This window comes from Anthonomus grandis, chromosome 8 (assembly GCF_022605725.1).
Source record: "Anthonomus grandis grandis chromosome 8, icAntGran1.3, whole genome shotgun sequence".
NCBI classification, from domain to species: Eukaryota; Metazoa; Arthropoda; class Insecta; order Coleoptera; family Curculionidae; genus Anthonomus; species Anthonomus grandis.
Window position 1 is genome coordinate 35,046,226 of NC_065553.1, and position 16,560 is coordinate 35,062,785.

At 31.9% G+C, this 16,560-nt stretch overlaps 2 protein-coding genes across 2 annotated transcripts; one reads left to right on the forward strand and one right to left on the reverse strand.

Moving 5' to 3' along the window:
• Positions 1-702: 702 nt before the first annotated feature.
• Positions 703-2,537, reverse strand: LOC126739049 (uncharacterized). The gene is made up of 6 exons (XM_050444569.1): positions 2,077-2,537; positions 1,900-2,013; positions 1,641-1,733; positions 1,320-1,561; positions 1,061-1,220; positions 703-950 (listed from the first exon to the last, which is right to left on the reverse strand). The coding sequence occupies exons 1-6, from the start codon at positions 2,501-2,503 to the stop codon at positions 820-822; spliced, it is 1,167 nt and encodes a 388-aa protein (XP_050300526.1). The 5' UTR covers positions 2,504-2,537; the 3' UTR covers positions 703-819.
• A 3,745-nt stretch (positions 2,538-6,282) lies between these two features.
• LOC126739054 (uncharacterized) lies at positions 6,283-10,719 on the forward strand. The gene is made up of 3 exons (XM_050444575.1): positions 6,283-6,425; positions 6,827-7,682; positions 9,491-10,719. Exons 1-2 carry the CDS (start codon positions 6,335-6,337, stop codon positions 7,678-7,680), a joined length of 945 nt encoding a protein of 314 aa, XP_050300532.1. The 5' UTR covers positions 6,283-6,334; the 3' UTR covers positions 7,681-7,682; positions 9,491-10,719.
• The last annotated feature ends 5,841 nt before the right edge of the window (positions 10,720-16,560 follow it).

Below are 16,560 nucleotides of genomic sequence, written 5' to 3' on the forward strand. Positions count from 1 at the left end.
TATCTCAGTACATTGATCAATGGTTGCTGCTTACTCGTGAAAAGGCTATACTGCAATGTCTTAAAGGCTACCCTGATAGCATAAAATATTCATTAAATATTTTAAAAAAATGTTTATTTAATATTTAGAGCGACAGACTTTTTAATATTAATTAAATATATTTTTTAGATATTGATCAAATATTTATTTTAAATATTTCTATTATAAATAATTCATATATTTTTGTAATATTTTTTATTACAAAAATATATAATATTAAAAATATATATTTAAAGACAGATTTTTAAACAATAATCTGGGTATGCTAATCGCCACCTAAAATCTATTTTGTTAATCCCATAAACTATTTATATTGTTTGGGAAATTCTTTGTAAGATTAACAAAGTCGATTTTAGGCTACTATAACTCATATTTTTATTCCTTATATATAAAAAACTATTTATTGGTAATTTTAGCGAAATCTGTAGGATTGCTTTTCAAAACTTGGCTTTTTAAAGAAAATTGATTAAGAATAAAACCAATAATGATATAATTTATAGGTATATTTAATCGTCAGTACAAAAAGTTTACATTTTAAATGTGGATTTAATCGTGTCTTTTTAAGCTTCATCTGCGTCTACCGAATCTACTTAAAAAAAAAGACAATTTATTATTATGAACTCTTATTGAATACCTTATACACCCGAAATGCATATTGTATAACACATTTCAGTGCTAGCTTTTTTAAATTCCATTTATTTTCAATACTTTTTTTATACTATTAACTTTATCTAAATAAACTCTATAAAGCTGTTATTAAACTACAAATAAAAATTACACTTACCCTTCAGCTGATGGCGTCGTAGCATTACATTTGCTAATTAAACGCGATTTAGCAGTGGCTAAGAACAAAGATACTGATTTTTTTATTGAATCATCAGACACACCAGGGTATCGTTTTCTAATGGCAGCTGAAAAAAAATAATGTCATTTACTAAATTATGTATTTCTTTCATAAATAATTTTTTTTTTAATTGCCGAACAACTAATTCACTAACTAATTTATAATTTCAGAACTAACCAAAACCAGCCTGATAAGTTTTCATGCTGCAAAAGGGAATCTTTTTCTTTTTTGCCTGTCCACTATACAGTAGTGCTAATTCTTTCCCAAAAACCTTTTGCATTGCCATATAGACACTTTTGTGTGGGTTATTTCGTCCTGTCAGATAAAGAAATGTTATCTGAAAATTAAATCATAGGATCTTTGTTGCTACAGAAGTATCTCACAATTTTTAAGTATGTTGAATTTTCATGATTTTTTAATACTTTATAGTACTTACTAGTTCCTTCATAAATTTAGGTTCCGTAATAATGGACTCTACTTCTTCCAATTGCTGTTTTGTCTGGCATGGAAACTTTTCCAAGAAGTTATTTCTACTGTCCCCTATTGTATATAAGTCATCACCAGAATTGCTACTCTTACAGTTATTGTTCATAAAATGTTCAATTCTTGATAAAATGGTCCTAGTTTCTCTCATATAAAATTTTATTTCTGTAATTTCTTTCAGTAGTGGGGTTAAATCTAGAAAAAGAGTAGTTTACATTCACTTTAAAAGTAATGTACTTTCTTACCAAATTTGATACTATGTAGTAATATTTACCTGAGGAAAATTTAGTTGATAAATTTCTATGCATTGAGACTGGAGTGGAACTAGTTTCTGGTGTTTGTTGAGCTGATGTTGCATTTGTAAAAGCTAAAAATCAAGAGGTATGAATGTATTTCCTGGACATAGATTAAAATTTAAAAATGTACAGGGTGCTTCAATGAGGACTGAACACAAGTTTATTAAGTCAAAAAAAAAGTTCTGTTCAGTTCTTGTTGGAACATTCTATACAACCATTTATGAAATTAATACACACCTCTTACAGGTTTAGCTGACGAGGTAAACTGTGCTTCACACACATTTTCTAGTAAGGGCTCCGAAGAGTGTGTTTTATTCTTATGCAAGAGATCTTGAATATTAGAAGTTTGTGCTAAAAGTTTTGAAAACAGTACTTAATAAAGCCAATAAATTTTTCATTACGTTTATAACTTACAATTTAAAGCTTTATGACTTGAAAAAACTTTCCGAATTAAATTCTGCCCCCTAGCTAATGGAACATTTTCATCAGATGACGAATCTGTTATATTATTAAATAGTCGCCTAACCTTTTTTCGTTTTCTTTTTACTTCAGAGCTGCACTCTGGATCAGTAATTTTAAAGTTCGAGGTGTAGGTTCCCCTTTCACATAGCTCTTTTGCCATTTGTAAATCTCTAATAGATTGTGCTTTGCAGACAGTATCAAGCCATTCAAACTGACCATCTTCAAGAGTTATGTTACCATCAATAAGTTTTTTAATTTTAAGTGTATTTTTACTCAGTGGATATTTATACTTAGTTCGGGTATCATTTGCCCAGGATGAAGGGACATAATCAATTGTGTTTTCCAGTGTCCACACAACAATATCCCAAGAATGGTCCATGGTAGATTAGGCAGATGCACTTTTTTGCTATAAAATCGTCTAATACTAAAATTATGTTTAATAAATATTTAAATCAAAACTTACACTGTATTAAAATTAATTAGGTTACATAAAAGTTAATAATTTTTTTATTTAGAAAGATAAATGAAGTATTTGAAAAGCTACATAAAAAGTTTTGCAATTAAAAATCATAGCTTTACTTAAAACATCTGTAAGCTTGATATAACATACATGATTCATATCAAAATTATTAAATTGAACCACACCAACTTCCTTAGAATTTAGCGGATAGGTATACAAATTTTTCAGAGAACTAGAAAAGTAACCAACTAAAACTTTTTTTTCAACTTCATAATTACACACTTTTAACAAACGTCCGTCTTTTAAAAAGAGGTAACAGTTATTTTTGTTGGAATTATTATAATTTATCTTGAATAGTGGTGTTTGAATATAATGGAATGTTTCATTAATAACAAAATCTGGTTTATATTTTCATACTTTACAAACAAATCTATATTTTCTGACAATCGTTTACAAAGTTGAGCAAGAGCCTGATTTGGTTTTCTTAAAAGCCTTTTAAGTTTGCCCAAAAAACTTTCAAAAGGGAAACAACTAATTTCATTTAAAGAACAATTAAAATTTAATACATCATCTGCCAAATGAACCAAATTATGCACATTATAAATACAGCCATCCTGCCCATAGATCCGAGAAAAATTTTCAACAAAACTAAATAATAGGTCCTTGGCTGTTAATATCAATGAGGTCCCAACAAAGCGTTCACATAATAATATTCTTAAAGCTACATGATATAACAAAAAATGGTCATATATATCTTTGTGCAATATTTTATGGAAAATTATTGGTCCTAAATATAGTAAAATTAGTCTGAATTCAGTAGCTTTAAATCGATGCAGATCATTAAAGGATTTTGGCTTCCGACTAAACTCAGAAGGAATATAGTGTGCATAATATTTTAGCCTGCTGGACATTTTTTGTCTTAAACTAACTGGTAACTTAATTGTCTTTCTTGATTCACATTTTACAAACCAATAAAGTAACATTTTTCTCATAACACCTAAGCAGCATAAATGCATATAATCAAGTGAAAAATTCTTAATCATGTTGATTCCTACCACTTTTAACAATGGAGTTGTTGTAGATAAGTGATGCTTGGAACACTCTCGATTAACAAAATCTTCATGTGTGCGTTGTCTCGAATTAGAAAACAAATAAATGATTCTATTTTTGTAGTAGGTGCCTTTTTGATGACACCTTTCACAACAAACTGTCCATTGTGCCCTATAGTACATTTAATATATGACCGTGCTGGTGCATCACAAGAAATACAAAACAATTTTACTTTGACATTAAAATTGTCTATAACTAGACCATTTAAAATAAGATCATTTAATTCTGAAATAAAATCTGTCAAATATCTATCAAGATTATTTGGTTTAGAAACACCACAATATATAGCAACTGGAAATGGAGATATATAAATTTCCTTATTATTATTAAAATGGACTCTACATAATATAGGCCAGAGCTGCTGATTGCTACTTTTAAATATTTGCAGACCATCTATATTAAAAATCAATTGAATCATAGACTCTTTTAAAAACTGCTCTTTTAACTCTGGTTTTTTTAAATACATATCTAAAGTATTTTTGATTCCTAAATAAATAAACTCAGAATCATTTTCAGTGAGAATTTTGAAAGTTTTTTTATTGGTTCCTAATAATGTTCGGCCATCTAATGGTAAACTTAATTCTGGAAAAATATTACTCAGTCCCTTTAGTAAACTACTTAACTGCACCAAATTTACATTATTTTTGACACTCCAACCTTTTAAGAAAACTCCTAACATTTGCCCTTTGTCTTCACTTTTTAGAGATAAATCAATATTAGAATCTAATTGGCCTCTTGATTGATTTTCTGCCATTAATTCACCTAATTCCGTGATTCTACAATCATAATAAAACTGACAAAAATTTTTTGGATCATTGATATGTTTGTTAATATTAATATTAGGTTCAACAATCGGCTCATCAAATGTCGCAAATTTAGAATCATTATTAGTATTTTGACATTCTGAAATAGGTGGATTTGTGGAGAAATTATTAGTACTAATATTTAACTTCAGATGCAAATCATTCAAGTGCTTTTTTCTATAGCGGTATTTTTTACAATATAAAGAGTTACGTTTTTTTTTATTATCTGCCATAACTGATGATAACTCAGATATAATAAATAATAAAATAAAGTTTCCCTCCCCTCCAGTTACATAAATAATTCACTGTTTAGTAGATAAAGTACCTGAATGGATTCCAAAATAATTACCGTCACAATAATGTTTTACATAAAAATCACAAATTAAATTACTCAACATACAAATAAATCACAAAGTTATCACTTACGCACTTCAAACAAATTGTAATCTATAATAATATGATGATATATAATATAATGTAATAACACGGCTAGTCGGCTACTAAACTAAAACAGCCCGAAGCAGGGGACGCTCCACGCTCGCATCTCATTGGCTGGTTACGAATGTAGGAACGCATTCGCGACATACCTTTGTTTGTGGTCTCTGTCCTTCTTAAATGTATTTCTGTATAATTTCAAAGGTAACGTATGTCGAAGCAGCCAATTTCACGTATTGATGAATACGGATTGATACTATTTTGGTTTGGCTTGGCAGGGGTAGTCCATAATGGATGGATATAGACCGAACAAAAAAAAAATAGGCGCAGCAAATAGCAAATAAAATTAAAACGTTGATCTGTCGAAGTGCGAGGATACCAAGCTGATTATATACAATTTGTATTTGTATATAATATGTATATGATCAGCTTTTGGCGAAATCATTACCAACCAATTAATCGAATATTTATATTATATTTTCATATAAATATTACTTTTTCAATGTATAACAAATATTAGTAAAATAATCAGAACAAATATTTAAAAACAAATATATAATGAATATTTTTTTTAGATAACAAATATTTAAAAATCATATGATATTTGTTAAATATAAAAAGAATATTTTACAAATATTTCATGCTATCAGGGTATAAACTGCCTTTTATAAAAAAGCCAGTTCAATTACACATACCAAACCCAGATTTAAACCCAGGTAACGCAAAAGAGTTGGAGGACAGGTTATCTAAATTAATAGCTATAGGTGCAATCTCTGCTACAAGTCCGTAAGTTAATCAGTTTATTTCCTCATATTTTCTTGTGCCAAAACCAGATGGTAGTTCTAGATTTATCTTAAATTTAAAATAAATTAAATACCTTCTTGAGGCCTTCCCATTTTAAAATGGAGGATTATAGGACAGTATTACACTTAATTTTTAAAGATTGTTTTTTTACCACAATAGACCTTAAAGACGCATATTTTTTAATCTCAATTTATTGGAAACATAGAAAATATCTGTCTTTTATAAACAATAACATATATTATAGATTTAACTGTCTTCCCTTTGGACTCAGTACTGCTCCATACATTTTCACAAAAATGTTTAAACCAGCCTTACGATATCTTTGAAGTCACGGTATCGTATGCGTGGTCTTTCTTGATGACATAATTATATTTCGCAGTCTCGTCTCATATTACAAAACACCCTGTAGTTGCAGTTTGCTGCACGGCCGGTACGACGTTAAAAGCTGAAAAAGAAAACATGCAAGCCCACACCTCTTATCTGACACATCCATTACGCATCCCAGACCTCGTCTACATCGTCACAGTTGTTTGTCGTACGGAGCGGTATAGACGTTTTGTTTTGTGTTGTGATTTCGTGTCAAAATTTTTGTGTTAAAATGGGAAAAAGGAAGCGTAATAGCAAGAAAGTGGAGAAGCTGTTGAAGAAATTACGTCAGGAGTTGGTAGACAGCACGTCTGATAGTTCAAGTAAGTACTTAAGGCTATTAGATATTCGTAGATTCAACTGGTGGTATATGTTTATCGATTTTGGAGTATTAGCAGCCATGTCAGGTTTAATTGTTCAATATATTACAAACAGTGCGGCCACTTATTATGTGCCTCTTGCACTGTTGCCACTTATTGTGTGCTTTTTTACTAATGAATTATAGGAGTATAATAGATTACAGTGTAGGCTGCCACTTATTGTGTGCAGGAATCTACATATTAACTATATTTATATTATTATAAAATATTTAATAATAATATTAAAAGATTTTTGTTGGAAAATAAGCACAGTATTGTTGCCATTTATTGGGGGCCTAGAATTTATTAATACTTTATTGGGCACAAGGCATATGCCTAATTTAGTTTATGTCTTTTGTTATTAGGCATACAAAGCTCTTCTGAGGGTGCTGATAGCTCGCCTGAAGATTCGTTTGGTGAGACGGGCGTGGAGCACAACACCCAGAGAGACCTTGAGGAGCAGTCTGAACCTGGGCCCTCAGGTGTTAAACAGTTTTTGCTTCAAGATCCCTTGGGTACGGTTGCAAAAGGACCTCCTGTTAACACTGAGACTGCTGAGTATTGGAAAAAGATATTGATGAATGGTTTGCAAAAAGAGTTTAGAAAAGAGCTTGTGGATAAATATCCAATATCCGAAAACTGTCCATTATTAGGGCCTCCTAAAGTAAATGAGGAACTGACTATTGCTCTCCAAGATAGCTCTATGAGGCAAGATAATTTTTTTGCTCATATTCAATCGCAGCTTGGGGCAGGTTTGAGTGCATTAGTGGTCCCTATAGAAGATCTTATTAAATTAGGGGACGTAGGCAAAGATATTCTCCAGAAGGTAATGGACTCGACAAAGATGCTAGTTGACATCCACCATACATTGTCAATACACAGGAGATTTCTTTTATCTAATAACTTAGAACCCTCCGCAAAGAAAGTCAGTGAAAGTTGTCCAGTAGATCAGTTTTTGTTTGGGGAAAACTTTACACAGAATGTAAAGAACTCTCAAGATATGCAGAAAATTGGTTTGGTGGTCAAGAAAAAATCAAGTGCTAAGCATTATGATAATCAACCTAGCCAGTCTTTAAACTGGAGGCGCCAGTTTCAACGGAGCAGGAAGAAAACAGAGGAAGGGAGCAGAGGCAAACGACTGGAGACGTTCAAGAACCCCAGCAAGATACAGAAGTACAAGGGGCACCAGAAGTATCAGAGCCAGAGAATGAGGAAATAGAGGTACAATATGCATGTAGGGTATCAAAATTTTTAGAAAATTGGAAAACTGTTACTTGTAATCCAATCATTATTGATTGGATTAAGGGATACAATATAATCTTTAGTAATGTTCCTAAACAGCATCATAAGCCAAAATCTATTAATAAAGGTAGAATTTGCAAGAAAAAAGTTAACAATAAAATAAAGGAATTGTTGCATATTGGGGCTATTGTTCCATGTAAATATTCCGGTAATCAATTTTTATCAAATTATTTTTTGATAGAAAAAAGTAACGGTACAAGCCGCTTTATTTTAAATTTACGCAATTTAAATAAATTTTTAAATCCTCCTCATTTTAAATTGGAAGATTATAGAACTGCTAGAATTTTGTTATGTCAGGGATATTATATGGCAAAAATTGATCTTAAAGACGCATATTTTTTAATAAAAGTTGGAAAGAAGTCCCGAAAATATTTGAGATTTGAATATAAAAAACAATTGTATGAATTTACATGTTTACCAATGGGTTTATGTATAGCACCATTTATATTTACAAAGTTAATGAAACCTCCTATTGCTAAGCTAAGATCTGAAGGCATAGTTTGTACAAATTTTCTTGATGACATTTTAGTAATGTCCGATAGTTTCGAAAAATGTCAAAATCATGTTAATAGAGTCATAAATTTATTGAAGTCATTAGGGTTTTTGATAAATGAGCAAAAAAGTGTTTTAGTACCATCTCAAAAGTGTAAATATTTAGGGTTTAATTTTAATTCATTGGAAATGGAAATGACGGTACCTGAAGAACGAATTACAAAAATTAAAAATATATGCAAAATGATATGTAAGAAAAAATATCATTCTATTAAGATATTTTCAAAAATGTTAGGTATGTTAGTGGCAGCATGTCCAGCAGTTAAGTATGGATGGGCTCATACTAAGTTCTTGGAGAAAAGTAAATATTTGGCTTTAAAACATTCAAAAGGTTGTTACAAAGGAAAGATAAAAATTACAAAACCAATAATTTTGGAAATAAAATGGTGGCTATCGAATATTAGAAAGAGTAGTTTTTCGATAAAAAACATGAAATATGTATTTCAAATATTTTCTGATGCTTCGAAAATGGGATGGGGAGGAGTTTGTAAAGAGAAAACAATTAATGGTCTTTGGAATGAAGAGGAAGCAAACCAACATATTAATTATTTAGAGTTATTAGGAGCGTATAATTGTTTAAAATATTTTACAGAGAATAAGACAAATGTTAATATTCTTATGCGAATTGATAACACTACTGCTATCGGATACATTAATCGTATGGGTGGTGTTAAATACAAGTCACTTCATGAAATCACAAGAAAAATATGGGATTATTGTGAGACTAAAGGTCTATACATTTTTGCCTCTTATATCAACTCGAAGGAAAATGTAATTGCTGATCGAGAGTCTAGATTGGGTTATTTGAATACAGAGTTTGAATTATGTCAGTATGGTTTTGAAAAAATCTGTAAAGAGTTTTATCAGCCGAATATAGATCTTTTTGCTACAAACTTAAATTCTAAATGTAAAATATTTGTAAGTTGGAAACCTGATATAGGCTCTGTTTTTGTGGATGCATTTACAATTTCTTGGAAAGACCTAAAGTTTTATGCTTTTCCACCTTTCTCGTTAATTGGAAAAGTCATTCAAAAAATTAAAACTGAACAATCTGAAGGAATTTTAGTTGTCCCGGACTGGCCGGGGCAACCATGGTACCCAGTTTTTTGGCAAATGCTTATTGTGAAGCCTCTTTATATGGGTCCAGATAAAGATCTTTTAACTTCTCATTGCAGGCAGCCCCATCCTATGTGGAGGAAGCTTATCCTAATTGCAGGAATTATATCAGGGAAGCGTTTGTAAGAAGGTTGTTTCCAGAAAGCGGGGTTTCAGTCCTTATTGCTTCTATCAGCGAAAATACTTTTAGGCAATATGATAGTGTATACAAGAAATGGTGGCATTTTTGTAGCAATAAGAAGTTAAATCCTTATGAATATGTGTTAAATAATGTTATTACGTTTCTGCAAGAAGTTTTTGAAAGTGGTTGTTCATTTTCAGTAATAAATACGTATAAGTCGGCCTTAGCATTAGTGTTATCTATAGACAAGGATGATGAAAATATTTTAAAAAGGTTTTTGAAAGGTTTACGTAATATTAGACCTCCAAAAGCCAGATATTCAAGTACATGGGATCCACATCCAGTGCTTGAATATTTGGAAACATTTTTTCCGTTGGAAAGCTTGTCTATAGAAAAAATAACCTTAAAACTTGTGACTTTACTAGCATTAATTTCGGGCCATAGAATGCAGACTTTTAGTAAGATTAAGTTAGAGAATATACTAAGGCATGAAGGTTATATAGAAATTTTTGTTGATGAAAAACTTAAAACATCAGGTAGTGGTAGACCCCAACCAGTTTTACATATTCCTTATTTTAGGGAGAAACCAGAATTATGTCTAGCATCCACATTGGATGTCTATATTGACAAAACAAAAGATATTCGTCCGGCAGGCCTTAAATTTTTAATTTTAACTATTAAAAAGCCTATACACGCAGCCACTTCTCAAACAATTAGTCGCTGGATAAAATTAATTTTGAAAAAGAGTGGCATTAATACGGAAATATATTCAGGCTATAGTATAAGACACGCTGCGGTATCTTCGGCTGATAGAGCAGGGGTTAATATCGAAGTAATTCGGAAGGCAGCAGGCTGGTCGGAAAAGTCTAATACTTTCGGCTCTTTTTATAAAAGGCCCATGCTTCCGCCCAAAGATAGTTTTGCCAGGGCAGTATTTAGTGGGGCAGGTATTAATATATAGGAATTTGTTGTTATACATATGTAGAATTAGAACATTAGTATTTATTGACGAATTTGTACCAATTAATTTAAGTTGCCAAGAGAGATTTAAATTAAATTATGTCGAATAATTTAGGATATAAGATAGTTAATTAGATTTGCCCGATTAATATACAAATATCTGTAATTTGTAAAGTTGGTCTCAATTAAAATAAAAGGGCTGTTCAATTGAAATTTGTATTCTAATTCTATTTCCGGAAATTTGACCACAATTTACTTTAAACATCTACAGGGTGTTTTGTAATATGAGACGAGACTGCGAAATATAATTAATTGATAAATCGACTTACCTGTAAGGATGGTTGATCATAATTATATGAGCAGTCTCGTCGAAATATTACAAAATCCCACCCTATTTATTTGTTTGGCTTTGAATAAAGCATTGGATAAATCCCACCCTTGTGGCCAAATTTAAGATACTTTCAACTGTGACGATGTAGACGAGGTCTGGGATGCGTAATGGATGTGTCAGATAAGAGGGGTGGGCTTGCATGTTTTCTTTTTCAGCTTTTAACGTCGTACCGGCCGTGCAGCAAACTGCAACTACAGGGTGTTTTGTAATATTTCGACGAGACTGCTCATATAATTATGATCAACCATCCTTACAGGTAAGTCGATTGATCAATTAATTATTATTAGTAAGTCAGAGCAGGCAGCAATCACTGATTCCCAGTTTACAAAAAATATTTTAGTTTCTTTAGGATTTATTATAAATATGAAAAAGAGTTGTTTTACTCCAACGCAAAAATGCAAATATTTGGGGTTTTTATGTTTCTCGAGAATTATTATTATCCTTACCACAACAAAAAGTAACTCTTTTGTTACAACTTATTTCTCAAACATTAAATAAAACTATAATTTCTATACAAACATTGGCAGAACTCATAGGAAAATTGATAGCCGCGTGCCCAGCGTGTCCCTATGGCTAGGTCTATTTAAAGATTTTGGAACGGGAAAAATGTATAGCCTTACAACGTAATAACCAAAATTATAAACGGAAATTGGTAGTCTCAAATTATATGAAAACTGATTTAAAATGGTGGATACAATGTCTTTCGTTTAATAAAGGAATGCCAATTTTACCAAGTAAAAATTACGATTTAGACATTTTTTTGCGACGCATCTCCAATTGGTTGGGGCGCATTTTGCAAGGATCAATCAATAAATGGTTTTTGGAATTCTTTTGAAGCCTCACACCCACAGATTTAACGAGACAAATGTGTCACGACAAATGTGTCATGAGACAAATTTGTGTCGTTAAATCTGTGCTCACACCACATTAACTATTTAGAATTGGTTGCCGCGTTAAATGCGGTAAAATCATTTGCCCAACATCTCTCTAATTGTTACATACTTCTTCGTGTTGACAATACAACGGCTGTATCCTACATTAAGCGCATGGGGAGTGTAAGATTCAAAAAATTGAACAATATTGCCAGAGAGTTGTGGACATGGTGTGAAGACCGAAATATTTACATTTTTGCTTCCTATATAAATACTAAAGAAAATGTTTTTGCGGATAGGGCATCTCGGTTACAAAATATTGACACAGAATATTCTTTAAATTCTGAGGTTTTCTCCATTATCTGTTCTAAGTTCGGAACACCAAGCATAGCTCTATTTGCAACAAAATTAAATACGAAATGCAACCGCTATATTTCATGGAAACCTGATCCGAATTCCTTAACAGTGGATGCTTTTACCTTTCCATGGCAAAAAGATTTTTTTTATGCTTTTCCACCTTTTTGCCTAATTACTAAATGTTTAAGAAAAATAATTGATGAGAAAGCTGAAGGTATTTTAGTAGTTCCTCGATGGAATTCTCAACCGTGGTACGCTCTATATCAAAGATTACTGTTAAATAAATCTTTATTTTTTCAACCAAGTGAAACCTTATTAATTTCCCCTTTCAGGCAGAAACATCCTTTGTGGCGTCATCTTACCCTGGAGGCCGGGATTTTGTCAGGCAGGCTTTCCTCCGTAGAGGAAATCCGCTATTAGGTATCTCACCTATCATATCTTCTCTGGCGCCAAGTACATTTACTCAATACAATATTTATTATCGTAAGTGGTGGAGTTTTTGTATGTCACAATCAAAATCTCCATATAAGTATTCGTTAGACACGTTGTTTTTATTTTTAACGGAACAATATAATACAGGAGCATCATACTCTACCTTAAATTCACAATATTCCGCTTTATCTTTTGTTTTTTCATCGATAGATAAAGAAAAAATCTTTTTCAAACGGTTTTTAAAAGGAATATATAGACAGAAACCTCCTTAACCTAAATATCAAATAACGTGGGACCCTTCTTTAGCTCTAGACTATTTAGCAAAAATATACCCTCTACCAGACGCACCTATGCTAAAATTGACCTGTAAACTAGTAACTTTACTTGCTTTAGTAACGGGACATAGAATACAGACATTGTCTAAAATTAGAATTAAAAATATTGCTCATTTTAGCGATAGGCTAGAAATTAAAATTCCAGATTTAATAAAGACATCAAGTCGTAATAATTGTCAACCTTTGCTGGTTGTTCCATACTTTACTGAAAATCCTTCACTATGTTTAGCCTCAGTAATTGATAAATATATACAAAGAACCCAGACTCACAGTTCTAACGAAGACGATTAGTTAATTTTAACTTATGCTAAGCCTGTTCATTCAGCAACCACACAAAGAATTAGTAAATGGATTAAGAATACATTATCTGAAAGCGGAGTGGATATAAATTATTTTTCCAGTCACAGCACAAGACACGCCGCGACTTCGGCAGCCTATAGGGCTGGAGTTTCGATAGAAGTGATTAGAAAGGCCGCTGGATGGACTCAAAAAAGTAACACATTTAACACTTTTTATAATCGCCCTTTGAGTTATGATTCTACATTATTTGCTAGAAGTATACTTAATAGAAGTATAAACGTGTAAAAAGATTTAAAAAATAGTTTTTTTTTGTATTAATATTATATTATTATAAAATTTGTTTATTATATATACTATATATATGTTCTTCTTTAATAAAATACGTTATTCTACATCTTTATTTTTCTATTTTTTGGTTATGTGATGTTATCCAAAACCTCTTACATTCTGACATCACGTCGATCTAGATCTTATTTCTCTTTAAACATCTACAAGTGTAATTATTGTAATTTGAGAACGGCAATACGAAATATAATTAAAAGACCAAACGAACTTACCTGGAAGTGAAGTTCGATCTTAATTATATGTAGTCCTCGTCTTCAGTAAATAAGATCACTGGAAGATGTTTAAAGAAATCGGCAATAATAAATTAATACACCATAATACTAAAAGAATTATAACGTTTTATTTCTAACAAAAAATATTAATAAAAAAGACATTAACCGTTGTCGGGTGCAGATAAAATTATACATATAATATGATGTACCTAATAATACAAAATAACACCTTAACCTCATAAAATAACCACGTAAAATAGAACCTTAACCCATTTTAAATGGATGATACAATAACTACTGACTGCTTAAAATAGTTGTTGCGAAATTATTTTCTACTCTTAATGGTCAATTATAAAAATTAGCAAACGTTTTAGACCTCTCTGTCCACCTCGCCGATAGCCTGATTACATCCATACTTACACCTTTTCGAGCGCTTCCCGATGTCGTAGCGTGTCTAGTACTATGCGCTTTAAATAAAGAAGTATCTAAGCCACTCTTGTCGAGCATACTCTTGATCCATCTACTTATGAATTGTGTAGTGGCATTTCGATAGGGTTTTTTAAATGCCATAAAAAGATTTCTGATTGAAGAGTTTCGTAAGTTATGAGTTTGTTCTAAATAAAACTTAATAGTTGAGGCTACACATACTCTGGGATCCTCTGGATAAAATGGTAATACTAAAACGGGGTTGGGTTCTGTTTGGACCCGAAGTTTTCACCCGCTTAGGAATTTTAATATTGATCATATTACTTGATTCAATAATATTTTCGATCTCAATATTCGCCAAGGTTTGCACCCTCTGGCCCATCGCTAGGGCAAGTAATGTTGCAAGCTTTTGTGTTAAAACTTCTAAGTCAATACTGTCGTTTGAGAGAGTTCTAATAAAATTTAGAACGATTGCAGGATCCCATGTAGTATCGTAACGTGGTGTATTTGGTTTGAGACCAAAGATCTCTTTAACCTAAAATCGTTTATTATATCCAGTTTAGCTATTTGACTTATAGAGGATCTAGAACTATTCAAAGAACCATAAGAAACATCTTTGTTAACATAATATGTTAGAAACTCAAGCAAAAGTGGGACAGATACATTAAATACTTGTTTCTCCTCGCAAAAACTCCACCACAATTTTAGTCCCACTTCATATTGTTTTCTTGTGGATTTAGTAATAGAAGCTAGACAATCCTCTATAAAAACTGCGGGAACTCCATTGTTCTGCAACGCCTGAAACACCAGGGCAAGCTGTGGCCATAGAGGATGAGGAGACCTGTCAAAAGAGAAAAGTAGGTCATCTGGGCTCAAAAAGTAGTGGCGGTTTTGTAGATAAAGATCAAAAGAGAGGGCACCACGGCTAAGTAGTCCAATTAGCACTACCAAAATACCTTCCGCTTTGTCTGCAACAATTTGTTGAAGAACTCGTAAAATTAACGGAAAGGACGGAAATGCATAAAAATAAAAATCTGCCCAGTTCAAAGTAAAGGCATCAACTTCCCACGCTTCTGGATCTCTTCTCCACCAGACAAATTTATTACATTTCTTATTATTTCTTGACGCAAATAAGTCGACCTCGAGAATTGGGAAAAACATTTTTGTTTTTTTAAAGGCGAAATAATTTATTTCCTATTCAGTTTCTATGTCAAGTTTTCTAGACTCCTCGTCCGCCTCATGATTCTCCTTAGATTTAACGTAAGAAGCAAAAATAATTATATTACGGGCCTCGCACCAACGCCAAATTTTCCGGGCATTGAGCTTTGGATGCTTTACACTACCCATCCGATTAATATATCCTATGGCGGTAGTATTATCAATACGGCATAAAATATTGCAGTTCTTAAGGTTGGTTGCAAAGCATTTAAGTCCGAAAAAAGCTGATAAAAGTTCTAGGAAGTTAATATGAAATTCTCTTTCCTGCAAGTTCCAAAGTCCATGGGATCTTTTACCCCCACAAGATATTCCCCACCCGGTCAGGAATGCATCTGAAAAAATTTTGATACAAAACTTAAGAGTTTTTATTGACTTTTCTGCTTTTTTAACCTTAGATAGCCACTATTGAAAATCCATAGATAATCTTGGTGAAAGTAACATCTTTCACCAAGTCTGCATCAAAATTTCCCATTGAATTTTCAAGGGCTAAAAAATTTTTCACATTCGAAGGATTTGGTGTAAAGCCAACCATAAGAAACTGCAGGACACGCAGATGTTAAGGTGCCTATAAATCGAGCAAAATCCCCTATTTTACACGATTTACGTAAGACAAATTTTTAAGTCCAATAATTTTTTCCCTCTTTTCTGCCGGAAGAGAGACAGACATTTTTACAGAATCATACACAAACCGCCATATCTTAAGGTACCTACCAACTAAGGTTTTTTAAGGTTTCATTAGTTTTGTAAAAGGAAAAGGAGCGCAGTTTAAACCAAAAGGAAGACAGTTGTATTCATAGACTTGATTCTCAAATTCAAATCTTAAAAATTTTTTATGTGAATTATTGATAGGTATAAGAGTATAGGCATCCTTTAAATCTAAAGTTACCAAAAAATCATTTCCACTGATAAGCCTTATTACAGTTTTATGGTCTTCAATTTTAAAATGCTCGGCCCTAACGTATCTACATATTTAGGGATTTTAGATTTAAAATTAACCTAAAAGAGCCGTTTGATTTTTGGGTTAAAAAGATATTTGATAAAAATTTGGCCTTTGCAGGGATTTACTCTGCTTAATGCACCCATCTCCAGAAATTGATCAACTAATCTAGATATTTCTTTAATTTCACTTTTCGACCACTTGGGGGCCCGGGGAGCTATAA

Coding starts and splice junctions, on each gene's coding strand:
- LOC126739054 (XM_050444575.1), top strand. CDS start 6,335: ATGGGAAAAAGGAAGCGTAATAGCAAGAAAGTGGAGAAGCTGTTGAAG. Junction 6,426..6,826: donor CAGCACGTCTGATAGTTCAA/GTAAGTACTTAA, acceptor TTTTGTTATTAG/GCATACAAAGCTCTTCTGAG.
- LOC126739049 (XM_050444569.1), bottom strand. CDS start 2,503: ATGGACCATTCTTGGGATATTGTTGTGTGGACACTGGAAAACACAATT. Junction 2,014..2,076: donor AAGTCATAAAGCTTTAAATT/GTAAGTTATAAA, acceptor CAAAACTTTTAG/CACAAACTTCTAATATTCAA. Junction 951..1,060: donor AACTTATCAGGCTGGTTTTG/GTTAGTTCTGAA, acceptor ATTTTTTTTCAG/CTGCCATTAGAAAACGATAC.